We start from the raw sequence: 26,195 nt of genomic DNA, 5'->3' as shown, positions 1-26,195 counted from the left end.
TAATATGTGACCAACATGTGTGTACATGTTTGTATTTTTAAGTAAATGATGTTCATGCGTGGTATTGCATCAGCATTGCAAAACTACTAAAATGAATGGACTAATATAAAAAAATTAAAACCTTTAAAAGTCATCCACTGCAGTATTCACAAAATTTCTTGAACTGTATAGCCAAACAACAATTAAAAATGTATGTAAATATATAACTATATTATGTTTAGTATAAATATGATAAATCCCTGCTAATATGCTTTTGTGCCCCAAGGAACAATATACCAACAATGATCATCATTAAATTTTTATTCTGGTCCACTTTGAGCTGTTCCTTTTAGCTGTAATTAACTTGTCTGTAATATGTCTTTGTGAAAATCCCAATGCAGTAAACAGACTAAAGGCTTGCACTCTCTCAACCTAATACACAGAGCTACAGAATCAAGCACTCCGTCAAAAAACCATTAGCTCTTATTCCATCTTCGGCCCCGTAACGATCAGACTGATGATGTTGGCTAAATATGCTGTACATAATGTGATTTAGCATAAAAAGCCGCTCGGCTCACGCAACACAAGAAACCCATTTACCGTGTTAGTGTAATTAGAGCCCTGTTTCCCTGACATAGAATATTCCATAATGGCAGCATCTATCTTCTAACCAATCAATGGCCTCCCAGCTCCTGTCACTCAGAGCTCTAAACTTTATGATTGATTAAAGCTGGCGGCATGTTGTGCTCCTGGCTCACTAGAAGCTACCGTTTGCCACTGAATAGTGTCACGTCTCAAGATGGTATGATAAACTAGCTGTTTTGTGGTTAGGTAAAGACTGCAGGGCTATATTTAAGACCGTACTTACAGTACCAGTCAATTATTCAGACACATATGACTGAATCATTGTTTAACATATCATAAATCTGAAGGCTTATTCTAAAATGTTTCATATTTGTTTGTGGATAAATATAAATTGGACTTCCTACGGACCAATGGAAGGAATTTTGCTCATAGTGATGATGTTTGTAGAGCATTAAACAAAAAACGACATAAATGCACATAGAAAGGAATCCACACGAATGATGTGCTTTAATTCATAAACAAAAATTGACTAGGTGCACAAGATTGTAAGCTTCTGGGATGCCAGTGTGTGCAATCTTATTTTTGATAATATAACACTGTACTGTGGAAGTAAATGGGGTTCATGATCCCTTTATCTCATACCTACATTAGTGTGAGTAGATGCAATAAAGCAACAAGCGGCCGCACAGCTTTCAAAGTATAGTCGACCGCAGAAATGCGTGGATGGCCGCGTTCATGACATGCAGATACATATGCGACACATACAGCGGGGAAAATAAGTATTTGACATTTTTATAAGTAAGGGGATTTCTAAGTAGTCTTTTGACACAAAATCCACCAGATGTAGCCATCAAGCCAAATACTTCATACAAAGAAATCAGAACATTTAAGTATACAAGTTGAGTCACAATAAATAAAGTAAAATGACACAAAGAGAAATACTTAATTTTCCCACCGTATGCAAAGTTTAGAAGAACGAACAAGTAAAGAAGAGGAATTAAACATTAAGGTGAAGGAAATGCTCCCTATAGCTTTCTGTTCTTGGAAGATAATGAAATACAATAAGAAAAGATAATGGTGTGTGCAAATGTCTATTTCTATTGCTATTGTGTATGTTGTTTATAGTGGAGTGTCCTTTTCTTGTGCATGTGCTGTTGTAAGCGCACCATCCGCACGGTCTGAAATTGGGCTGCACAAAACTGAGGTAGCAAAGTGTTCATGCACACATCCGCTACAACCAGAAATCCAACATGGTGCCCATCTGCAACTAGGTTGCTAAATTTGCACTGAATCCTAAAAAAATTCCCCGTTATCGAACCTTTATCTGTGAAATCTCATTAAATTCTGATTTGAAAATGGCAAAAAACTAAAACCTGGTTCCTGTGAAGGTTGTAATAAAGCACCATGCCCCAGTTGAGCACAGATAACATGGAAAACTCATTTTGTGTTCCTAAAAAATAACAGTGAACATGTTTAGAACAGGATGAGGAGAATAAAAAAAGAGGATTTTTTAAAAAAGGGAGTGCTTTGTTTAATAAATGACCAGAGAGTAAATGGAAAGCAGCCAAGATGTGCCCAGCTCCTTCAATACAATAGCATCCCAGGTGGCTACCTTATGAAGTTGAATAAAAGAATGCCCAGACTGTAAGCTGCTATCAAAAAAGTAATGTCTATACTATTATTTAAAAATGTAAAAACAAAAATATAAAAGAATGAATGTCCAAATGTTTTAGTGGTACAGTAATACAGACGATTTTCTTAAAACAACATAAATCTAAAGAAGTCTTGCCAAAGAAAAAAAGCGCATGAAACAGCTTGATGTAAACCAGAGGAGAAACATTAAAAAGCCATGAAAAGTAGCCATGGTAATACTTCCCTAACCACATAAGTTGCTTTAAAAAACTACAGAAGACAGCATATTTTAGTGCTTGTATCATGACATCACCGATCTCTTGAAGTAAAAAAGGAAACAGCTGATATCAGCTGAGAGCAATGACAGAGTTCTGGCCTTTCACAGTGGCCAGTGTTGAGTTTATCAGTGCTGACAGAGGAGGTAATGCTACACACTCACCAGCTCCTCTCCAAAATACATCCAGAGAGACGCTGCAGACATAGGAGTCACACTAACGTCAGATAAGAGCAGTCAGGGAAAGACTGTGTGGAACGCTGCGGGAGGTTGTCATGTGAATAATGCAGGACTCCTCACATAAGGAAAATTGTGATTATAAAATGATAACTTCTAATCCTTGACTCTGAAATCATTGTAAAACACCCAACTTAGCTATACATCTGATCGCATTACATCAGTATTACTGCACCGCTGTGTGTGTTTAGTGTGTATAGGGCTGTTTACACTTGGTATTAAGATGTGTTTTCATCGATCGGATCACAAGTGGACGAGAGAGACACATTACGTTTACACCTAGTATTTAAATCCGTCTCTTTTGTCCACTTTCGACCACTTCTGTCATGAATACTGTGAGGGGGTGGTCTGTGAGACGGTGGGCGAGTCTCTCTGCTGTCATTCAAACGTGAGCGGGAGTAATTATGAGTTTATATAGATGCAAACTAATATTATGTCGGAGTCCGCTGCTTGTTTAGCAAGTATACATGCTGCACAGTGTTTTGTACATTTATATGTTGGAGCTTTCTCTGAATTTTCAGCGCAATTGATGAAATAGGATCGCGCAACTTTCACGCTTTCAAAACGAAACTACGGAGAAGTAGTAGTTTTATCAATGAAAGGCTAAAAATAGCGCTGTTCACCGTATGTTCACGCCAGAAGTCAAAAAAAGACGTAAAACTTGTGTTTAATACCTCAGATTAGATAAATGGGCGGAGAAAAGGCGGTCGCGTGTGGCTGTTCGAACACATTCAACCACATTTGCGTTCCGCAACTCCAAAGCGATCCGATCGAAAGTGGTTTCGACTACCTCTGGATGTGGTTGAAAGTGGTCGAAAGTGGACGCGTTCAAAACGTTTTAAACACCGTTTACACCTATGTTAATGCCAAGTGTAAACAGCCTCTATGTTTTAGGTCATGCCTAATAAACACCGCTTCTTGGGGCTTAGTGCTTTATTTTAATACTGTGCACTTTTATATTATGCATTTGACAGACACCTTTATCCAAAGCATATTGAGGGCTTTCAAGCTACAGTAGTATACATTTTATCAGTATGTGTGTTTACTGGGATTTAAACATATGAACTTTACGTTGCTTACACAAAGCAATTTTCTTATTTTTTTTTTGGGGGGGGCAATTTTGCCTTTATTTAATAGTATTCAAAGAGAGGACACTACAGTACAGGGTGGAGGGAGGGGTACAGAATAAGCAAAGGACCTTGAGCCAGGATTCCCCGAAAGCGTATTTGCACCATATGTCGGAGCACTGTCCACTCGACTAGTGCCCTATAAAATTTATTTTATTTTTTCCAAATTCCGTTTTTTTTCCCAAATTCCGTTTTAATTTTTGCAAATTCCGTTTTGTCCGTTTTAATTTTTGGTATTTTTTTACCTTTTACTGTTATTTAAGTAATAAAAAGAGTGTGCATTTAATGTTAAAGGAACAGTATGTAAGACATTTATTTCAATGAATCATAAAATGGCCCTGATATGTCACTAGACATTAAGAAATCATTTTCATTTCAAATACTTATATAACTGACAAGAGTGGTCTGGCCAGGATATTGTCATTTAAAAAGTGGAGTTGCAGCCCTCAACTGATGTTTATGTTGTCATCTTTGCATTACTAGTTTTAGCCACAAGTTTTGTGATTGCAATACCAGCTTTTGCCACAATCCTACATACTGTTCCTTTAATGTTTAATGATTCAAATATACACAATTATACACAAATACAATAGGAATGACCTTAAAATTATTGAGGAAACATTTTTCACATTCCCTGTTTTTCAGTAGGGCTGCTCGATTATGGGAAAAACAGGATAACACAATTACTTAATGACTGTAAAAGCATGCATTTACACACACACATAAACATTTTACTCAGTTCAATGCATTGTTTAGTGTTGTTGCAGAAGGCTACATGTGTCAAAGCAGTGGTGCCTTTTCAGTGGAACGCGATCCATATTTTAAACATGATCGCTTGAAATGCACATAATTTTCAAACATACACAGGATTATTACTTGGTGATCTGACTTCGGACAGCATGAGCTCTTTGCAAGTGCTAGCGAAAGAAAGGCAGAGAACGGCATCACGATGCAGATGATTATATTTTAAACGCGAGCGAAAGTTTGCATCAGCTCGCTTGAAACGCATAAAACTGAACAAATACATGAGGATTTGTGTTCGGACTCTTAATTTTTTCACTGAGTCGTGGAGGGCCGCTTCGCCATGGTTTCAGTGTTTTACACACAAAAACAGAATTTTATTCCAAATATGTATGTAAAATTCCACGAAATTCCACGTTAACATTAGATTACGTGTTAATTTGCCAACTCCACGATTCCGTGATTGCGGAAATTATAGGGATCAACTACACCATCGGATGCAACAGGAACAGCAATCATAATTACAATATATTTTCCTAATTTTATATAATTTTATATATGAATACAAATCAACTAAAATTCTTTTCAACACTAAATATTCATAAAAAAGAGAGAAAAAAATTATCTCTTTTATAACATTTTTTTGTTCTGTTTTTAGGAGTATCTCTAATTTTTTTTCAATGAGGCAACAGGTCTGGAGCTTTTTGCAGCCGAAACAGTTTGCAAAACTGATATGTAATGTATATTGTGAGATGTGAATGAATATGTAAGAAATAATGAATAGCCAACTTATTGTTATCACAGAATAATCTTGAAAGGTTGACAAGGTCCTGATGTGAGGACATGTTTAAGTTAAAGTCACAAGATAAACATACATTTGGTTTAATGATTTGTAAAAAGAACTTCATATTTATGTTATTATTAATTATTATTATAATGCATATTTGTATTTGTCAGATGAGGTGTTATTAGTTTCACAAAGTTGTTCTCTGGGAATTACAAACTTCGATATACAGTATCACCACTGATCAATCAGAATCAAGTATTGCTAAGTAATAAACTACAGTAATAGATCGGCATGAATTAATGAATGGTGCCGCATTCTCTGAAAATAGTGTAAATATATGGCCATGAGTCTGATACACTACACTAAAATACTTTAAAATAGATTAAAATGCATTATGTGCCCTTACTCGCAGAAGTTGCACAATGCCAGCCAATCAGATTAGTGCAAACTCTACCAAGAAAGTATTTTCCCAGACAACAAATATGTCAATTATCCGTACATGTGCCATCGAATGCCAAAACTAATGTCTGCAAATATTACGTCCAACAGAAGTTATTTGCAAAGAACCCTCCCTGTTGATGTTAGAAGTTTAGTTGTTTCCAGAATGCAGACCACGCCAAACATTTGAATCAAAAGTAACATAGCATCAATCACAGACATCAGTGTTTACAGTACCTGTGCAACAACTTTCCTACTTCAACAGCTCTATTAAAGCTCATATCTTTACACTCTCAAGTGCATGTTTAGCACTGACCGGTTGTGGAGGGTGGGGTGGACAGCTGCTGACGAAGGTGGGGGTGAGCGTCCATCTGCTCAAAGGTGCAGGATTTAAATTATTCAGCACACCATTAGCCACACTTAGCCCCGGCCCACTACCGCTGTCAATTAATCAAGGCTGGCAGGTGTACACCGGAGGAGCAGAGGCCAGTGCCGTCCAGTGTCCATGGAGTTCGAATTCCAGACACTGAATTATTTAGCAGTTTTAACTAACACTCCCAGAGACGACATGTAAACAGCATGTTTCCCGTAATCTGCTCGAATCCGAGAGCGAGAAAGCGTGCAGGAGAAATTGATCTCATAGGAGATGGATCCATATCTAATGTCTGAACAAAAATATTGTCTTTCCAATTACAAAAAAACTGGCATGATTAAACTATTTTGTTATATTACTTGTGATAAATTTAGTTTAACCAAATGAAAATATGTTTAAACATGCAGTAAAATTAGCAAAAAAGCATAAATAAATGTGACCTGATTTTTAAACATTGAAACATTTTGCACCCATTACAACTAATCTTCACTTTGCAATCTGCAAGAATAATGCATTTGTAATAATTTTTAGATTTTCAAAAAATCCACTGCTAATTTCAATATGTAATGCTATGGTAAAATATGTCCCTATAATTAATATTTACATAGACCTTGTGGTTCTGTTATGACATATACCGTATCTGCTCTAAGTTAGTGTCAAAATCAGGTCAAAAAGAGACAAACCCAGCCGAAAGGGGTTAAATTAACTTGGAAAATGTTTATATTTATATATTTATTTATGCATTTGGCAGATGCTTTTATATACATTTATTTAAATGGGTTAAAACAACCTAGCATTTTGGGTTGAAACAACCCAGTATAGGTTAAATTACAATCCAACAGGCTGGGGTTCCACCCTTTTTGACCTAACACTGGGTTGAAAAGAATTTTTTTAAGATGTAAAATAAATCTTTGGTATCCCCAAAGTATGCATGTAAGGTTTTATTATAACGTGTTAAAATTACCACTTTGAACGTATAAGAAAAATGTGCTATTTTTGGGTGTGTCGTTTGAAAAGCAAATGAGATGAAGAAATATTTGTTGAAATTGAAACTCAATTGTGCGGTCAATTATTATCTCTCTCTATATATACTAAATGGCAGTACCGTGGTTGGATAGTTGCATATTAAGGGGTGGTATTATTATAATAATATCCCCTTCTGACATCACAAGGGGAGCAAATTTTCAATGACTTATTTTTTCACATGCTTGCAGGGAATGGTTTACCAAAACTAAGGTACTGGGTTGTTCTTTTTCATATTTTCAAAGTTGATAGAAGCACTGGGGACCCAATTATAGCTCTTAAACATGGAAAAAGTCAAATTTTAATGATATGTCCCATTTAAGAAATTTTCAAGATGTTAAAGCTTTAAAAACACAAGTATGGTTTTACTGTTTTACTGTTTTGTTTTGTTTGTCATACAAAAAAAATTAATATCCTGAACCATAACCATAGACCTTATTTCATGGATTTTATCAATAATCCTTGAAAAAAACTGACTTCAGTTTTTTTTACAACTAATTTTTTATGTTCTGGCCTACAAAACTACATTATGACTGCAGTGCTCTTTCTGTACCACAAATATTGCATTGCATATTTGTATCTCTGGTCTTTTAAACATGTGTTGGTGTGATCCAAACCCTTTCTGCACCCATATTTATTTGTTCAAGTGTAAATCAAATTTGGTCTAACACATCATTATGTCACTCTTCACCAGTCTCTGGATCCTATCAGCAAATATTTGCCGACTTTATGTCAAAACAACAGTGGCGCAGAAAAATGGCGAAATCAGGATGTTGTTGATAGTAAATAAATTTAACGTCTGTTTTCCCCTTGACCCCAAGCTTGTTTTATCTGAGAGACAGTTATTCTTTTCAATATATAACCATCGTAAATCGACTGGGATTCAATCATACGAGCCCATGTGCAATGACATACTCCACTAAGTGCGTGTGCACAAATGTCTGCTGGAACATACTGTATATACAGGAAGTCCTGTGTGAACAGGGTTAAAAAGGAAGACCATTCAACACATGACCATAAGATATAGCGAGAGCAGTCACGCCTTTACGTGCCGTTTTAAATGATCCAAATCATGCATATGTGATGTGAAAGTCTGCAGTCGAATAAAATATTAGTCAAATACTCAAAATACAATTTTTCTGAAGAGGACTTAAGAGAGCAAGAGAGAAAAACAAGAGTGTGTGTCGAAAAGGGTGAGTGTGTAAGAGGAATTGGGAAATGGCCTACTCGGAGAAGTTGTCATCCAGATAACTCTACACTACTCCAAGGGGGATCCCGAGATAAGAATTGCCTCTTGCATACATGCACTGTGGCATTCTTAAAAAAAGAGGTTAAATAAGTAAGAAATAATTGATGATGGGCCCTTAAATTATAAGAAAGTTGGTGTGGGTGTGCATTATTTTCAAATAATTCAAAGGTTACCACAAACATTGCTCTGGTGTCTATTTTTAAGACATTTGACAGGTTAGGTGTGCGGTTTACAGAAAAAAAATCAACACCCATGGAACATTTCTCAACCAATCAGAATAAAGCATTCAACAGCCCTGTGGTATAATGCCAAAGAAGAACCATTTTTGGCTCACTGGTTCATTAAAAAAGAAACCTTTAAAATCTGCAGAACCTTTCTGTTTCAGAAAAGGTTCACTGCAGTAAGAAATGTTCTTTAAACTATAAAACATTAAGAAAGCAATGGTTCTTTTGACAACCTTTGACTAAAAGGTTCTTTGGGGAAGGACGTATGATTGTTTTGTGGGATCAATGTGAATAACTTTCTTGTAGCATATTTTTTAGGAGATTTATTTAAATCCACACTATTTTAAACAGCAATTTTAATATTTCTGACATATTTATTATGCCTGTAGGTTTAAAAACCTCACATAATTTAAAACACTACATGGGAAGTGTATACTTTTGTCACAGGACTATATAAAATCAAGAAGTAAAGAAGAACTTGACTAACCCACATTATACAGTTCATAAACAAGTTATCTGTCAACTAACCAAGTACTAACAAAGACTTTCAGCAGACTCTAGATAACACTTGATACACACTGATACAGGACCATCTCCACCCAACACATTCCAATTCCAACTACACTAAATATGGGAATCGGAGCCTGACAAAACTATCGATAAGTTACAATCTATCACAGTCTATGACACTGCGAATAAAAAAACGCCAATGGAAACACGTCGCAAAAACTTTTTACGCTTGCATGTGGTGGTTTTTTAGGCAATTCAGAAAAGGTGTATTCCCCAAAACTGTAACTGAAACAGTTTATTTACATTTTCAGGTCACCTGATGCAAGTAAGTCACATACTTATTATTTGAAGATAAAGCGTTATGTAATAAAACTTCCAAGAAACAACTCAATACGTGTCTGCTCCCAAGTATAAGAGGCTTTCCTTGTAAAAAATGTTTTAATAAATCTCTTTTGATTTAAAGTAATGTACTATTACCTCCAAGAAACATCTATTTGTTGCCGCTTCTTAGTATCGTAAGTTCAACCAAAAATTAAAATTCTGTTGTTACAAAGAAATTTTGTTGTTCTGATGAACACAAAGGAAAATATTTTAATGTATGTAATCAAACCGTTGGTGGAACCCATTTACTTTCATACTAGTATTCTTTTTTCCTACTATGGAAATGAATGGGGTCCACAACGGTTACAAACATTTCTCATCAGACCAAAGAAATGTATAGAGGTTTGTAATAACATGAGTGTGAGTACATAATGTTGGGCTGTAACAATTAACCGCATGTCCAATAAAAATGGCTTGAAATTGATTTTGAATCGATTCTGTGTTTCATGCACAGCTTGTGTATGTACTACAGTGTTTTGAGTAGTTTATAACGTGCATTTAAACAATAACGTGCATCGTTAAACAAAAACATTCAAAATAATCTTCATTATCATGAAAATATCTGAAACAATTTGAAGAACAGCAATATAAATATCCTTATAGACATTTCCTGGAATAGCGTTTGTAATCCTGCTACTTCTGTGGCACAAAGGGAGTTTCTGCAGGAGAGCCCCCCCCTGGCTTTGGGATGTGCCGGGATTTCACCACAATATAGTTAAAATTCATTCATTGAGAAAATGCGCATTTGCACGATTAATCGTTACAGCCCTAAAATAATGACAGAATTTTCATTTTTGGGTGAACTATCCCTTTAATGTTTGAATAATTCTCTTACGTCTTCTTTGGTTAAAAATAATGCCTAGTGTGGTAAATGTGATATTAGAAAACCTACCAACATCAGTCGACGTGATGTTTAAAATTACTTATCGCGAGAGGAAAAAGTTTTATGACGCTGTCATTTCGCAATAGTATTTTTTCGACAAATCTGCAATGGAAACGCAGCTTTTGCCAGGTATGAACCTTTACAACCATTGTAACAGCAAAGGGATTTTTAAAAGAACACAGACTGACTGAAGACCTGATAGAAGACCAAGTCTTTCAAAGAGCAGCGGTAAAAGTGTTCCCATAATGTTTCTGTAGAGAAGAGCTGCAGCGTTCCACCACTGAGCTCATCTTCTGCAGGAGCCAGTGTAATCCCTGCTCTGATACCAGGAGCAGCGTGATACCTGATGGAGCATTCCTCAGATAAAACAGCAGGCTAGATCAGAGGGATGTCTCGCAGATGCCCGAAGGGGAGAGGAAGAAGAAGAGATGTCAGGAGCAGAAGGTAAACAAAGAGAAGATGGCATGGCATACTGCCTTCAATTTCCAACACAAAAGTCAAATTATCTCCTCTTTTTTTATTTTACTCTCTCCCCTTTTTTCTAACAATCCCTCTTTGGTTATGCCAGACCGATGCACAGACAATGCAGCAAATAGAAAACAGACATTGCAGACGTTCGCCAACACATAGCTATGGATCTTGTTTCCCAAATCACCCCAGTCTTCTATTGAAGCAGCAGTCATGCTACGGTCTTTAAAAATCAGACAGTAATGTTAAGGAGATGCTCAAAAAAAATTACACAAAGAAGTCAAAGAGGCCTGTTAATATTGACTTGATATTAAATTAAAATAAGACATCACTACCTCTGTCATAAAAACACTACCTTTTTAATGTTCCATATATTAAACAATTGGACGTATTTTGTGATTAATATTTGTGTGCAAAAAAGCGTTACAGAAACATGTGACCCTGTCTGAGAAATCTAAGCTAAAGTCTCAAAATCTAATAATGAGATTGTGAGCATCAAAGTTTGATTTTTAATCATTAAATTGATTTCAATTATTGCCATTATATTTTCACAGAATGTTCTTTACATTAGGATGATTTTATGTAGTATATCACAAAAAAATGAATTTAGCTGGCATATCACACACAGGGTCACACATGTTCAATTGGAAGGCTATCATTGATCCTATTAAAAGATTGTTTAATTTGTGTTAATAGTTCAACTTTTAAAATAGCATCCGTACACACTGCATTGTTTTTGAATGCCACAATTATATACTGTATAATATACAATTATAACCAGTGTAATTATATAAAGTTTCCTTAGGACTAACACACTGGTCATTGAGGCAACTCAGTCAAATGCCAAGCTGATTGTGTAAATCCTTGCTCATTCCTAACAAATATTGGTGAAGTATATTGGTCAAGTGAATGCATATGCATATGCTTATGTCCTGAGGTTTGTTGTGTTTGGCTCTGATTTTGTAAGGTTGTTTGTTTGTGTGCAGCACACTTCCCCAGCTGAAGACAGGTGCTCCATGGGGATGTCTATCATAAAACGGCATCACAAACTGCTTTTATAATACACTCTAATTTTTTGCGTGAGGGAAAATAGTGTCGAGACAAACAACTACTGTATAAAAGACAAACGGTTTACTGATTTTGAGAGACTGTGGCGATGATGACGTCACATGCTAATATGCATATATGTGATGTCATCGCGTCATGTTTGTGTTTGATCTAGTGTTGGCACCTGAAATATGTTTCACTTCTACTTTTTGATCTGTCACGTTATATTGCATTTTAACACAACTGAATGGTATTTTTACATATTATCTGTTCTGTTGTCAGACATAAAACGAGTTGGCAATAAAACCCAGTAACGCCTCGTGTTTAATCCAACCAGCTCTTCCTTTAACTGCTGCTAAAATCCTGATTTATAATCGTGACATCGTCTGAAAAAATCACCATACATTTACACTGCAGCCGTACTGCTGTTGCTCTTCTTAAGCCGAAGGTATAATCGGGCCGTCTGCACATGCGCGCCATCCGCATGACGTAATTTTTGTCATCAGGAGGGTGCCCAAAATTTGAGACCACATGGACAGTGCGCGTGCAACAGCGCATGCACGTGAAAATTTTTATACAGGACACTACACTACAAACAATTACATAAAGGCAATAGACAGCGTTTGCACACACCATCATCATTTCTTCTTTAATTTTCACTTTTTTTCCAAGAACAGAAAGCTGTGGAGCATCTAAACTTTCTTTACAATGGTGGATCTGCTATTTTCTTATCTATCCTTATCTAATTTTGTATGTACTTAAATGTTGTGAAACAGTGCTGCCCTGACGGCCTGGTAGACTAATAATTTGGATAAGAAATAATTTTAACTGCGTATGTGTCGAACACGGCCATCGCCATGAATATACTTGGAAAGATGTGTGGATGCTTGCGAGCGCGAGCCGGACACGTATGTAGATAAAACGTATATCCAACCCTTTATCAATGTGCTGTTGTGTTATGAGTGCTTTATTATTTTAAATGTGATTGATAAATGTATTGTATATCGCGTGCAGCCCAGAAAATTCGGTTCAAACAAAGACTGTAAAAAAGATGGACGACACAACGTTGCTTCCTTCCATTGTAATGAATTGAAGGCAAAATGTCCGACCATGGGCGCTGCTGTGTTACACAAAAAAGTCAGTTTGGAGCCAGGACATACGCACAAGTAATCATCCGTGGAGCCTTGAGGTGGAGCCGCGGTATCAAACCTCTGTGCGAACGCTCGCGCTCCCTATTCAACCACACTCCTTGAACGTCTTATTTGACTGGTTTGCTAAAATAAGGTAATTAAAATTCAGCTCATTTTGTCGTGTGTTGAATAACACAGAGATTGAAAATAAATAGTTAGTTATCTTTAATCTTCCCTTTGAAGCTCAGAGGGTCCGCTCAGAGAAGCTGTCAATCACAAATGTCAATCATAACGACACGCCCCGTTTTTATTACATAAAATTACTAGCTAAAATGAAACTTATCACAAAAATCAACAATTGAAAATACATCAGCGTGATACAAGTACCTTTAAGGACCAAGACCATATTTCGAAAAAAAAAAAATGTTTGACCCGAGTCCCGTTCTTTTGCATGGAGAGGGCGGGGTTTTTGACTTGTACTGCAGCCAGCCACCATGGGACGATCAAAGAGCCAGCAGATTTACTTTTCAAGATGTCTGACGCCGATGGAAATTCATAAATATGAGAGAATACACCGTTGCTGTTACACAGACTTATGACTACAGAACACGTGCGTGGTATACCGCATCATAGGGAGGGAGAAAGCTCACACACAGACTCACACCAAGAGAATGGGTGTGTGTGGTAAACACTACTGCTAACCTTTCTTTAAGTCATGATAAACTAAATCTGTTGTCTTCTCTGTCGGTAACATCCGTGACTGTTGACGTTTCACGCGGAAAAAAAGAGTACACGGAGAACGCACATTTAAAACACAGCCAACATTTCACTGTCATGTTCGAGGCGCTGCACCCAACATGAAAGAAAGAGGGGGGAAGGATGCACGCTAAGGCGGTCGCAAGAATGAATTAAGCAGTTTTAAATAGTAAAATAAAAATGTAAATGGGAATCACGAAAAATCTATTCAAGACGGCCAGTGTTGATTCTGTGGTGGGCCGCCACAAATAAATCAATGTATGGGAAACACTGTGTAAGCTTTGGCAGGGTCACTATTCACCATTTCTGACTGGTCACTTACCTGTCAAAGGAGTGGAAATGCACATTCTGGTCACGGGAGGCATCAGCCACCGCACCCAGAAACGCTGGCGGTAAGAGGCTGGCGTCCACTATGATGTCATCAGACGGCGCACTGACGAGACTTCTCAAAATATCTTTGACATTCACGTTTTTCCCTTTGCCGTCTTTTTCAGTGACCTCCTGACCTCTCTTGACCTCAGAGGACAAGGTGGAGAGGGCTTCTGACACAGCGTCTGGCCCGGCCTGTGTATCAGCATCATTGGAGGTGGCGGACGTCTTGTCATTCTCTATGCTCGAATCGCGCCGGCCGGGAGAAAGACCGTTCTCAAGATCAGACTGAACACTCCCTACACAAAAACACAAACAACAGACTGTTAAAAAAATGTCTATCTAAATCTCATTTCAGATGGTTCTACAACTTGCTTTCTGTTACCTGTGCTTCTAGAAGATTGTGTTCTCTGGACTTGTTTTTTGTCATTGTGCGGCTCCAAGATGTCCCGATATTTAGACACCATGAGTACAGAGATGAAGTAAACCACAGCCAGGGCCAGGAACTGAGCTTGCTTACTGTCCTCCTACAACACAACACAAGTTTAACTTCATTCATTTATCTTTTCCAAGAAAAACATATTTTTTATAATTACATTTTCATCATGTGCAAATATGTGCAAGATGAAGTGCACGCATTGAAAATAGAAAGGTATGTAATAATTTGCCTAAGTTATGTTAACAACATAGTAAAATATTGAAAAACAGTGGTGGAGTGAAGAGACTCACTATGTCTCTGAACACAACAGCACGAAGACGATTGATGTCCATGTCCTGCAGCAGTCGGTCTAAATCTCTGACAGGAGACAACCCCCCTGTCACGATGTCCACAGGACTCTGTAACGCACACAAACAAACTTCAAAAGTCTTATTTAGTCAGATTCACAAACAAACTTCATGTTCCCTCTGCTCTCTCAACGCAGCAGTTGGATTTTGTAAAAACTGGAAAGTATTTTGATCTGTTGTTGCACGTTTAGCAGGCATGAAGGCGCAGAGACATTAAAGCAACAGTTTTGCAAAAATTCTAAATAATAGATGAGCTGCGAGTGTGGGTTAGACAACACGTTCAGCAAAGTGTTTTTACTGGAATTGTGAGAATCAAACCTAAGGCCATTGACCAAAAGTCCTATCTAAAATATCAGCTGAAAAAAGCAACACAATGGACAGCAAACGCAAGTGAGGGAGTGAATAAGAAGGACAGAGAGAGAAAGAGAGAGAGAGAATGGGTAAGAGAGACAGCGAGGTAACCTTGGCAGGATATTGAACTTGCCTGTGCTGGTATAGACTTGGCGGCTCCCATAAGGCTTTGCTGTCCATGGCCGCTCTCTGCACCAGATTTACCCAAAGTGTGCTGCTGACATTCCAGACAGTTTCTCACAGCCATTGCGCACACTGAGGGAGACAGAGAGAGTGTGTGTGTAAGAAAAAGACAGATAGAAACTGAGATATTATGGTTAACCTGAAGAAAAAGATACATTGACTAAAAGAAACATGATGTGAGAGGCACAGATGAAAAGAACTTGAAAAGAAGCTAGAAAAGACTAGATATACCAGCCAAACTTTGCAAATTACTGGCATTAGAAGATATATAAACTAATGAACTAAATTGTTATTCTGAAGAAAATATAAATACTTTATATATTAATATATTTTTTTGTATTTGTATTTATTAATTATATATACATAATTATTATACACAATTCACACAGATATATAACGTAAACAAAAACTTTTATTCTGCTATAGATTAATTGTGATTAATCGTTATGCATCCCTAGTGGTCGCCAAAGAGTTGCTATTGCTTGGATATTCTAGGGTGGTTGATAGGTGGCAAGATATTTTAGTTCATAATATGACTCTAATCCCTCTTTAAGTAGGGGAGGGCGGGGCACAACCTAACGTTTTTTTGGTTTTGGCTCAATCATTCAAAAAATATTTGAGTTTGATTAATTATATTTTTACACAAGCAACACACACATCTCTGCTACAAATGAACATCTGAAGTTTGTTTCTAGTACTTACCATTCTTGGACAATTACATTAAACGTGACAAAAGTACAAACGTTACAACTTACCCCATAGGTGGGGTTAATTGTAACAGGCAGGTTAGTTGTAACACTTGCTAAAAATTAAGTTTGCAGGCAAATATTTTAATACTATTTTGTCTTTATACTTGAAGTGGATATTGTTTCTATATCTGTCCATAATAGACAGGTATCCACACTGTATTCATTCATCCAGCCCTTTTCTAACAATAGTTAAATTATAAATGAATACAAATGTCTAAATATGTGAGAAAAAGCAGCACAATTATGACAAAAAATTTTTTTATATGTGACCCAGTCTGCAATAACCAAATACAGTTTTTAAATCAAATTCTGAGCTAATGAGCATCAAAGTCTGATTAAGCCATTCATTTTATTATGATTTCAATCTTTGACGTGACCTTATTCAATCAATATTAAAGATATGAACAAAAATACATTTGACACATGATTTTTGATAAAACAGGGACCTTTATTTTGTTGGCCGCCAGCAATGATTCGTGTGTAGCCTATTTAAAACAAGGCAAGAATTACGCTAACGTTAGCGGTTTTAATATCGTAAGTGCTGAGGGGTTAGTAGTAACACAGCGTTACAATTAAATATTTTCAAGCCCACCAAAAAAGTTGCTAAGAGCTGCAGACATATTTCAAAATGGTGCTATGTTTTAGTCAACAAGACACTGATTAATATGACATAGCATTGGATTTGGTATCTAACACACCCAACTTAGAAACTGAAAAAACACTTGTTTATCAATAACTCTATGGAAAAACATTATACATTTCCGATTATTTGCGGGAGATCGTCTTTTGGCAGCATGAAAAAAACACCGGAAAATCAAAACGCTCAACCTTGTGCAACAATGTAAACTACACAGGGCTGTAGTTTTCGGACAAGCTGGGACATATCGCATACATATAGCAGGCAATACATCTGCGATAATTAATGCAAAATCGCCTCGCTTGTCAGTGAACTACGACTTTTTGTAGTAAATGCTGCTCCATCTGAAAGCAGGTGATGGCAATTTTCTACTTATTAAGAAACCAGCTTTACTGACGAGATGCGCATGACAATCACATGCAAAAAGATTTGAATAGATGCAAACTCGATGCGAATAACACGGCTTGGGTGGTGCTAGGGATGTAACGATTAATCGTGTGTCCCATTTAAAATGCCTGTCTGAAACCGAATCTGAATCGCAAGGCTGTGATTATGTGTTTCATGCACAGCTTGTGCGTGTACTACCGCATTTGGTCAGTAGGAAGTCCTTATCAATCTAAAATCATTAGGAGTCAGAGTCGTTTATAACGTGTATTTAAAAAAGCAACACTCGTAAAACAAAATCATTCAAAATATTCTTTATTATCATAAAAATACCTGAAACAATTTGAAGAACAGTGATATAAATATTCCTGTAGACATTTCCTGGAATAGCATTTGTAATCCTACTACTTCTGTGGCACAAAGGGAGTTTCTGCATGAAAGCTCCCCCTGGCGTTCGGATGTGCTGGGATTTCACCGTAATTAATTTAAATTCATTCCTTGAGAAAACGCGCATTTCCACGGTTAATCGTTACATCCCTAGGTGGCGCCATTGCAGTAAAACACTATTACACTATTTGCCTTAAACGCGTCTTCCCGCAAGTTTAAAAATTCAACTCAAGAGAAAAATGAGCATGACAAGAAGTTTAATTACGTAATCTAGAGCGAGGAACTTCACATTTGGGGAGTATGCAGCATAAGTCGCATTGGATAAACGCGCCTGCCAAATACATTAATGTAAATTCGATGTAATGAAAAAAAAAAATTTCTAAATAAGGCCTAATAACAAAGAAATGGAATTCACATTGGACATTCACATCCTTTTATAGTCATACAACGCTAAAAAAAGGTAAAGAAAATGCTCCCCACTAGGTAACTAAATTGGCATGAATCATTCCGACTGCTTTTTTAGGTGGGTACATAAAAACTGCATTTATTTTAATGTATCGCATGATTTATGAAAGAGTAGAACAGTGCACGTGTGTATCGTATTTGTGTACCATACGAAAAAGGGGAAAAGCACATTCTCCAAAAAAACACACTTAGCGTTTTAATCTAATGTACTGTTCATGATTTCAGCTACAGTATGTGCATGTTCGGCTGCGTGCGTTTGTGTGTATGACTATTCAACCCTCTATCCTCTCATACCTTGACAACTGACAAATGTAAACTCTGAAATGCTAAGATTATACTGTAGGTATTATCCAGGCGACCAGCTTTATCCATTACATCGCTCTAGTCATTTTAGAGAGAGCGAGAGAGGGAGAATTAGAGCGAGAGAAAGCTAGAGAAGTAGAGACGTGAGCGAAACCTTGTTACAGATCCCAAATCAGATTACATGCTGGCAGACCTCATCAAATATTCATTTATACTTTCAGCCCTCCTAAAACAGGCTTCAGTTTCTGTCCCACTCCACCAATCAGGAAGGTCCGCCCTGCTCCAGCTGCACGGTGTCGAGTCGATTTAACATAGCGACCATTTTGTTCAGAGGCTCTGCGCGGCGAGAAACTCAATGTGGCAAAAACGAAGGGTAGTGGTGCGTAGAACTGTGATGCTAAGAGGGAGTTTGATGGTGTCTATATGGCTTCAGGGAGGGTCATGCGGAGTGTGTGTGTATGTGTGAGAGAGAGAGAAATGAATAATGTAACCAATCTGAACGTCTGGATTTCAGTTATGTGGCCTATAATGCTGCAGTACCATTTGTGATACATAGACACATAAAAGAGGAGGTGCCTCAGGCTACAAAACAACCATTAGAGTCAATGGGCTGATGATAGTCGTCATTTTACAACACTGCAGTTTGGAGGGCTTATAATAACACTATCAAAGACCTAATACAAGAGATAGAGAGAGGGAAAGAGAGAGAGAGTGTGTGTGAGAGGTATTATTACCCCTACCAAATGAGCCTACAGAGAGAAATCTGAGACCAAAAGGTGAAGAAGAAAGCATAGAACAAAAGACAGAGAACATGGGTAAGAAAAATAAAAACAAAAGGGGGACGGGATGCTATTTCCAAATGATGAAGATGACAAAGGGGGAGCAAACAGAAAGAAAATGATACATCAAAATAACATAACAACTTTAATAAAGAAAGATGTACCCAAGCGTAGGCATTGTCTTAAGATGCCTCCAGAGGACATGTTCTTCTCTGCCTCGATCTCGGTGAAGTTGAGCGAACTGGCAAAGATCAGCACGTCCACTAGATTGATCAACCTCTGCAGGAACATCTGTGATGCCTCCACAGCCAAACCCTGAGACGGCTCAATGTTCTCCAGTTCATGCTGCAAGATAACGTCACCATCATCATTACTGTAGCTGCAACCTTGGTCATCATCACAGTCTTATTCATAATGCATTGCCCTTTTTTATTACATTTTTGTCTTATTATTACAGCTGTGGCAATAAATATCCTCATACAAAAGAATATTAACAATCATAAAGGAAAGCATTTTTTATATTGATAACTAGTGCAGTGGTGAGAATTAGTGCACAGTATATGTGTCTTATGAGATCTGTTAATCTATTACGTACATGGTGAAACCATTTGAAGGTCCACTGCGTTAAGTTTAGCCAAAAATCTAAACTTTGGTCACCAATAATTCAATAAGCTCATGTCATTCCAACCTTTCTTGCATTTGAGGAACAATAAGAAAAAGTTTAGCTGAATGCTGTATTTCAAAAATACAATAATGGGATGGAAGACCAGGGGTTGTCCAAATCCAAAAAGGAGGAAAAAAAGTTTTTCTATTAGAAGGACCAATGTTATATGGGTCCATGAAAAAACAAGCTATTAAAAAAAATCTTTTAAGCATGGATGTACTGCATATTTTCAAGGTTTTTAAAAGGTTTTGTTTATTGAACAACATTTCAGTACACTTGTTTCACAATTTTTTGATATCCACATAAAAAAAATGCCAGGTGGTAAGACCAATCATTGTCTACTTGCCAGTTTTAATGCGCCCCCTGTGTCATGCTGATGGTTTGTTTATTTGAAAGTGACGTTAAAAATTATAATCCTGAAAATAGTTTGAAAGTATAAAACAACTTAACCATAAAACTAACATTTGAGAACTATACATTTAAGAACAATAATTTAATTTAACATTTATTAAAACTAAAATTATTAGCTTATTAAAATGATGTAGCTTAATGTTTTTTATGTCTTAGGGGCATTCATAGCAGTTGCACCCTTTGGCTTTGTGGTTGCACCACCTGACCCCTAAAAAGAATTTACATTTAACAGACTTCTACTTGGATGCTGGTATAAGATTTTGCCTGTGATATCAAATTCATAAATACACTTTTTAAAATACAATTAAAATAGCATTTTTTCCTAGTTTTATAGTGGTTCAACAACCTGACACAAAAAGTGTACCAGCCTACCATATATTAAAGTGGTTATTTTTAGTTTAAGGTTTATACTTGTTCACTTCTAAATAAAAGGCCCATGATTGAGGTTCAGGGTTCCCACACCTTAGTTAACTTCGAATTCAATGACCTTTCAAGGACTTTCCAGGTCCAATATCCTCAAATTCAAGGACTAAATGGGGACACATTTCAAGATTAAGATTCCTTTAAGATACATTGTTACAGTTTCCTTTCGAGGGAACTCCCGCTGCGTCACTGCGGTGACACTTTGGGGATGCCTCCAGGGGTAAGTGTGTCTGAATTTGTATATCAAATTCAACCAATGGTGAGGCTTAACAACAAAGACAGGGTGACACGGGAGCCAGGAAGTATATTGCTTTCTGAAATATTGCCAAACACGGCGTTACAGGGACGCAGGAAGTATGGCAAAGGAGACGCAGTGTCTCGCTCCCTTCTCATGGAACAACAGTTACATATGTTACCCGAGACGTTTTCATGTGTCAAACAAAACTATGCAAAAAACATTTTGGTATGAATCAACATTCGCATACAGAAGATATAAGCATTTGAGACGAACAGCTTAGCACGTGTGCTTAAAAAGCCTAGAATTTGTATGATATTATCCTACACTACACAGGGAATATTATGAAAACTTCTTGCATAAAATAGATTCAAGAACTTTAAATGAACTGTATATCTATGTATGTATATTTTCTAAAACTTTCCAGGGCCTTGAATTTTTTTACTCAGATTCACAAACTTTCAAGGATTTCAAGGACCCATGGGAACCCTGGCGGTTGTACAACCTTGACCTATGAGAAAACCCAAATTGTTGGGCAAACGTTTTTCAAATATCCTAACATCCCACCAACTACTGATATTTTCATGAAATCTGTTAATAGGAAAGGTTTCGAACATAAAATAATGTGTAATAATAAGTATCTTATTTTGAGTTATTTATCATTTAAACACCATTTTTAACAGTTGTCTTAAATTGCTAATTTGTAGGGACAGTTGCCTCGCCTAACATTTTACAAGTTTGAAATACCAAAACAAAAATTAGTATGTATTATTAAAAAATACTTTATTAAAGAACTTTTTTGCTGCGTCAACAAATTCCCAAAAATCTTTTAATTCACAGCCGTCAACAGGGTTTGTTACTTAGTATTGCTAACCATTTCACTGCACGAATTGATAAAGCCACTCATTTATGATTTAGGTTTATGATCCACAAGTTGTTTAAAAATTTCCTACATCGTCGGAGCCGATGGTGTAGTGGACGGTGCTCCGACATATGGTGCAGACGCACTTCTGGCGACCAGAGTTCGAATCCCGACTCGAGGTCCTTTGCCAATCCCATACCCCTCTCTTCACCCTATACTTTCCTGTCGTCTCCTAAATTACTATCCAATAAAGGCAAAAATGGCCCAAAATATATCTTAAAAAAAAAAAAAAAAAAAAAAAAAGTCCTACATTGATTGTGAAACAAAAATCTTCAGGCATCTTAAAACTAGATTTAAAGTGAACATGGAACTTTTCTACTCATTCTACTTCCAAAACATGACGTTTACAGTGAAACAGGATGTTCATGCACCTAAGTGTTAGTTGTCTATTAATGACAGTTTAAAGACACACAAACACATGCACTGACCGTAGAGGAGGTGGCTGCAGAGAGCAGTGGAAGAATTCCTCCACAGGCCATGACCAGGTTGTCCACCACCTGGGAGACAAGATGTATGGTGTTGTGCACAAACACCACGTTTTCACTGCTGTTCACAAAGTCCATTACAGTCTTAGTTGAATGGCTGTGGGGAGAGGTCAGATAATATGATTATCTTAAATCTCTGTAATGAAATAACTTAAAAAGAACAAATTCACCCAACTGGATTTGTTTGGATTGGTTTATGATGGATGTGCTTTATTGGAGCTTTAACAAGTTGGAGTCCCATATGAGGACATCCAGAATGTAAATTATGCATTTTTAACATTATTAAAATAATTGGCTATTAATAAAATTTTGGGTGAAATGTGCAAATTTTGCACCACTAGTGACGCCAAATGGAACTGCAATCAGTTTGTGTGGTGAGAGTCCAGAGTCATCTGTACAATTACAACACTGGCTTAACCAACATTTAGATTTTGGGCCAAAACTGTCTAGTTGTTAAACTATGGCAAAAAATTTAAATACATTTTGAAATAAACACACATAACATATTTTTTTCTTTGTCTTAACATGTATGCTAATGGTGGCATGCATGTCTTTTAAAGTAACAAGGCAGTCCATTTTTAAAATCACTCACTCATTCAAGTTTGAATGTCACTTTAAAAGTTATTTTGCACATGATTTTGATATTTGGTTTCTCTTACCTTCTCCACATCTGTAAATCTGTCTCGATGGAGAAGAGAAGGTCAGTCAGAAGACGCTGGTGCATATGAGACCACTTGAACTCTGGGATACGAAACCGGGCTGAAGATGAGCCATCGTTCCCCTGGCCTAAGGAACCCGAGGGACCTGCTTGGCTTTGGCTCGCATTCTGCACAAGAAACATTCTTGATTATAAAATCCGTCTTGTGTTCTAGCAGGTAGAAGCATTTTATATAAACAATAAATTAATTATCAATGTGAGTACAGTTTGAGGTCAAATTTAAACTTCAACATACTGCTGCCGAGGTCTCCTTCAGCTCTAGTCTTTCTGTGTCCGTGGCCACACTTGATACATCCAGCCTGGCAATCTTAATCTCTTTGGTTTTAGCTGTAGAGCTTTCTGTCGCTGCCGCCTCTAGAGAGTCTTGGTTAGGTCCTGCTTCAGGACTAACCTCCGGCACAGGGTTCTCTACTACTTCTTCAGGTGAATCAACAGGCTGGCTTAATGTGGTTTGTGACACTGCACCATGACCCTCTGTAGCCTCCATGTGAAGTTTTGTCTCCTCAGTGGATGTGCTTTGGTTTAAATCCACCTCTTCCATGGGGCCTGGTTCATCCTTGGTTTCCTCTGTTTTGGATGGGTCCTTCTCATCTCTTGAGTCTTTTTCTGACATCTCCTCTTGTTTGGTTTCTGGATCCTTTCTTTCATCTACCTTTTCAGCACCATCATTATCCTTCTCATCAACATGATCTTGGCTTATGTCTGAAGACTCAGTGACACTGCTCTCCTGGTTGGCCGAAACTTCAGAAGCTTCAGTTGTTTCAACCACCTCAGCTTTAGAAGAAGAATCTTCAGTGGAAGAGCTGAAAGATCCCTTCTCCTTATCTTCTGTCTGAGCACTAACTTCAGTTTCAGCCTCATTCATTTTGCCATCATCTGACATCTTCACAGCTTCAGGTTCTACTTTAGTGACATCATCAGTTTTTTCTTCCACTATACCTAAATTCTTCCCATCATTTTCAGTTTTGTCCAAGTCTTTTCCCACATGCTCACTATCCAAGTCAGCCTCTTTTTTAAGATCATCTTCCATTTTTCTCATTCCACTATCCTCTTTCAATTCTTTTGTTGTTTCATGTTCACCTTCAACCTTTTCCTGTGTCTCTGATGAGGTTGCGGTTTCATCTGCTTTTCCCACTTCCTCTTCTCGGGCCAGTATATTGGACATCACAACCTGATCCCGCCTCTCCTCACCATCTGCAGGCCGATCGGCAACCTGCTCCTCTACGTGTAGCTCAATTACAGTAGATGGAGCTGTCTCTTCTGCATGCAGCTCACCATTAGCTGAGACATGAAGCTCTGAATCCTGGCTGGCCCCAGAGATCGTTCTGATTCTAAATTCAGATCCTTCAGAAGAACCCATCCTCTGATAATCTCGGAACATAACCGCCATATTTTCTTTGTATTGTTCAAAGGTGACCTAGAGAATTAGAAAGAAAGGTTAGAGGAATATGAATTATGCAGAGCTACCAAAGTAAATTCTGACATCAGGACAAAAAAAAAACCTTAAGGACTTTAAGATTTGAAAGAAAAAAACACATAAAACACCTCATTCCCTTCCATCAGTTTTACACAAAGCTTAAGCATTCAAATCCTGATTTAAAATTCGGCATGTTTATATGAATAACAAGTTCATCCCATATACAGTACTGTGCAAAAGTCAAAAGGCCACCATCAGCTTTGTTGTTTTAGCAAAGTTTTAATGTCCATCCGTATTTATTTTTCACTCTTTTTAAAGATACAAACAGAAAATATTTACACAAAATTAAAAACAAAACAAATTTCAAAACTAAGTGTCTTCTTCAGGCATCAGTCAAGATTAAGTGTGACCTCTCTTGGCACGAAACACATCCTGAGCTTTTTTGAGGAGACTGAAGTCCTGCAGTAATTCGATTAAAATTAGAAATTAGGATTTAATTTCATTTAGGTTTAATGCCGCGTTTACATCAACCGCTGTAGAGGCATGAAGTGCGAGTGATTTCAATGTTAAGTCAATGTGAAGACGCTTTGACGCGCGTCTGGAGGTCCCACTGTGCGGATGGGGCGTTTGGCGTGGACAGAAGACGCGTTTCCACCTCATTCGCACGTCTAGTTCACACGAAAGGCGCGAATGGTGCTTTTTTTGCATTTTGCGGTTCACGCGAATTTGCTGCTGACGCCAGAGTTAAAAAATGTGAACTTTGGCGGAATTTCACGCCGCGTTAACCAATCAGGAGCCTGCTTGCTGCTGTGGTGGCAGCCCCGCCTGGATTCAACCAACGCTTGATATTCTCCGTAAGCAGTCACACGGAGCTATACGACACAAGTTCTTATTTCTATAAAGGAGACAGGAATAAAAAGGACCTCGCTTGGAAGAGTGTCAGTGAGGACATTGGGCAACCTGGTAAGTTGTAATACACATTTCACTTTTGAGTTACGTGACGTGTATCGACCCGCACCGTTTATTTTCCCCCTATAGTAAGTAGGGATGCTCACATTGACCGTTTAACCATTAACCGAAGGTAAGAATTTATGACCGATTAACATTATCAGTTAAAATAAAAAAATATGTATTAATACATGGTGCGTGACGTCATGAGCCGACAGACATTTCGCCACTTTTCTATCTTTAATTTGTAAATGTCCTGTAAATGACACAAATGATTGCTGCCCTGACGGTCTGATAAAGTAATCATTTGTATGAGAAATCATTTGTATGCGTGTTTGGAAGCTGAATGGAGACGTGCGCGTGTCCGCGCAAGATGACGCGGTCCGTCTCGCGCACATCCTGACAGACGTTTGCTGGTGGCCTCTGTCCCTGACCATGAACATCTCTCTTTTTTTTTGCACAAATGGAGAAAGACGACGCAAAAGCTAAACTTTCTGAAAAGCATCCTGCTTTAGAAATGACTACTGTGGTAGATGAAAAAGAGACAATCTGCCCTTTTTGGATATTAATCCTCTGGACTGATCGCATGCTTTTTAATAAGGTAATGTTGCGTGAATATCTGATAATATATAATATATGAATCCTGGTTCTGTTGTTGATCTGTCGCTGCTGTTTGCACGTTCAAATTAAATCTTTTTTTTTTACTAGTTCACAGACAACCGTCAACTGTATTTT

At 37.5% G+C, this 26,195-nt stretch overlaps 1 protein-coding gene across 1 annotated transcript in view; it reads right to left on the bottom strand.

Annotated features, from left to right (window-relative positions):
• The window catches only part of lrba (LPS-responsive vesicle trafficking, beach and anchor containing), a 336,519-nt gene that overhangs the window by 217,828 nt on the left and 92,496 nt on the right, over positions 1-26,195 (bottom strand). The window contains exons 22-29 of the mRNA XM_065254703.2: positions 23,331-24,512; positions 23,037-23,203; positions 22,321-22,474; positions 19,402-19,582; positions 15,484-15,605; positions 14,943-15,050; positions 14,599-14,740; positions 14,167-14,512 (exon numbers count right to left, since the gene is read on the bottom strand). Of these exons, the coding sequence (XP_065110775.1) occupies positions 14,167-14,512; positions 14,599-14,740; positions 14,943-15,050; positions 15,484-15,605; positions 19,402-19,582; positions 22,321-22,474; positions 23,037-23,203; positions 23,331-24,512 (2,402 nt within the window). The remainder of the gene's footprint in view (positions 1-14,166; positions 14,513-14,598; positions 14,741-14,942; positions 15,051-15,483; positions 15,606-19,401; positions 19,583-22,320; positions 22,475-23,036; positions 23,204-23,330; positions 24,513-26,195) is intronic.

This window comes from Paramisgurnus dabryanus, chromosome 4, assembly GCF_030506205.2.
Source record: "Paramisgurnus dabryanus chromosome 4, PD_genome_1.1, whole genome shotgun sequence".
NCBI lineage: Eukaryota > Metazoa > Chordata > Actinopteri > Cypriniformes > Cobitidae > Paramisgurnus > Paramisgurnus dabryanus.
Note: the sequence above shows the minus strand (reverse complement) of the source record. Positions and strands in the feature narration are given on the sequence as shown.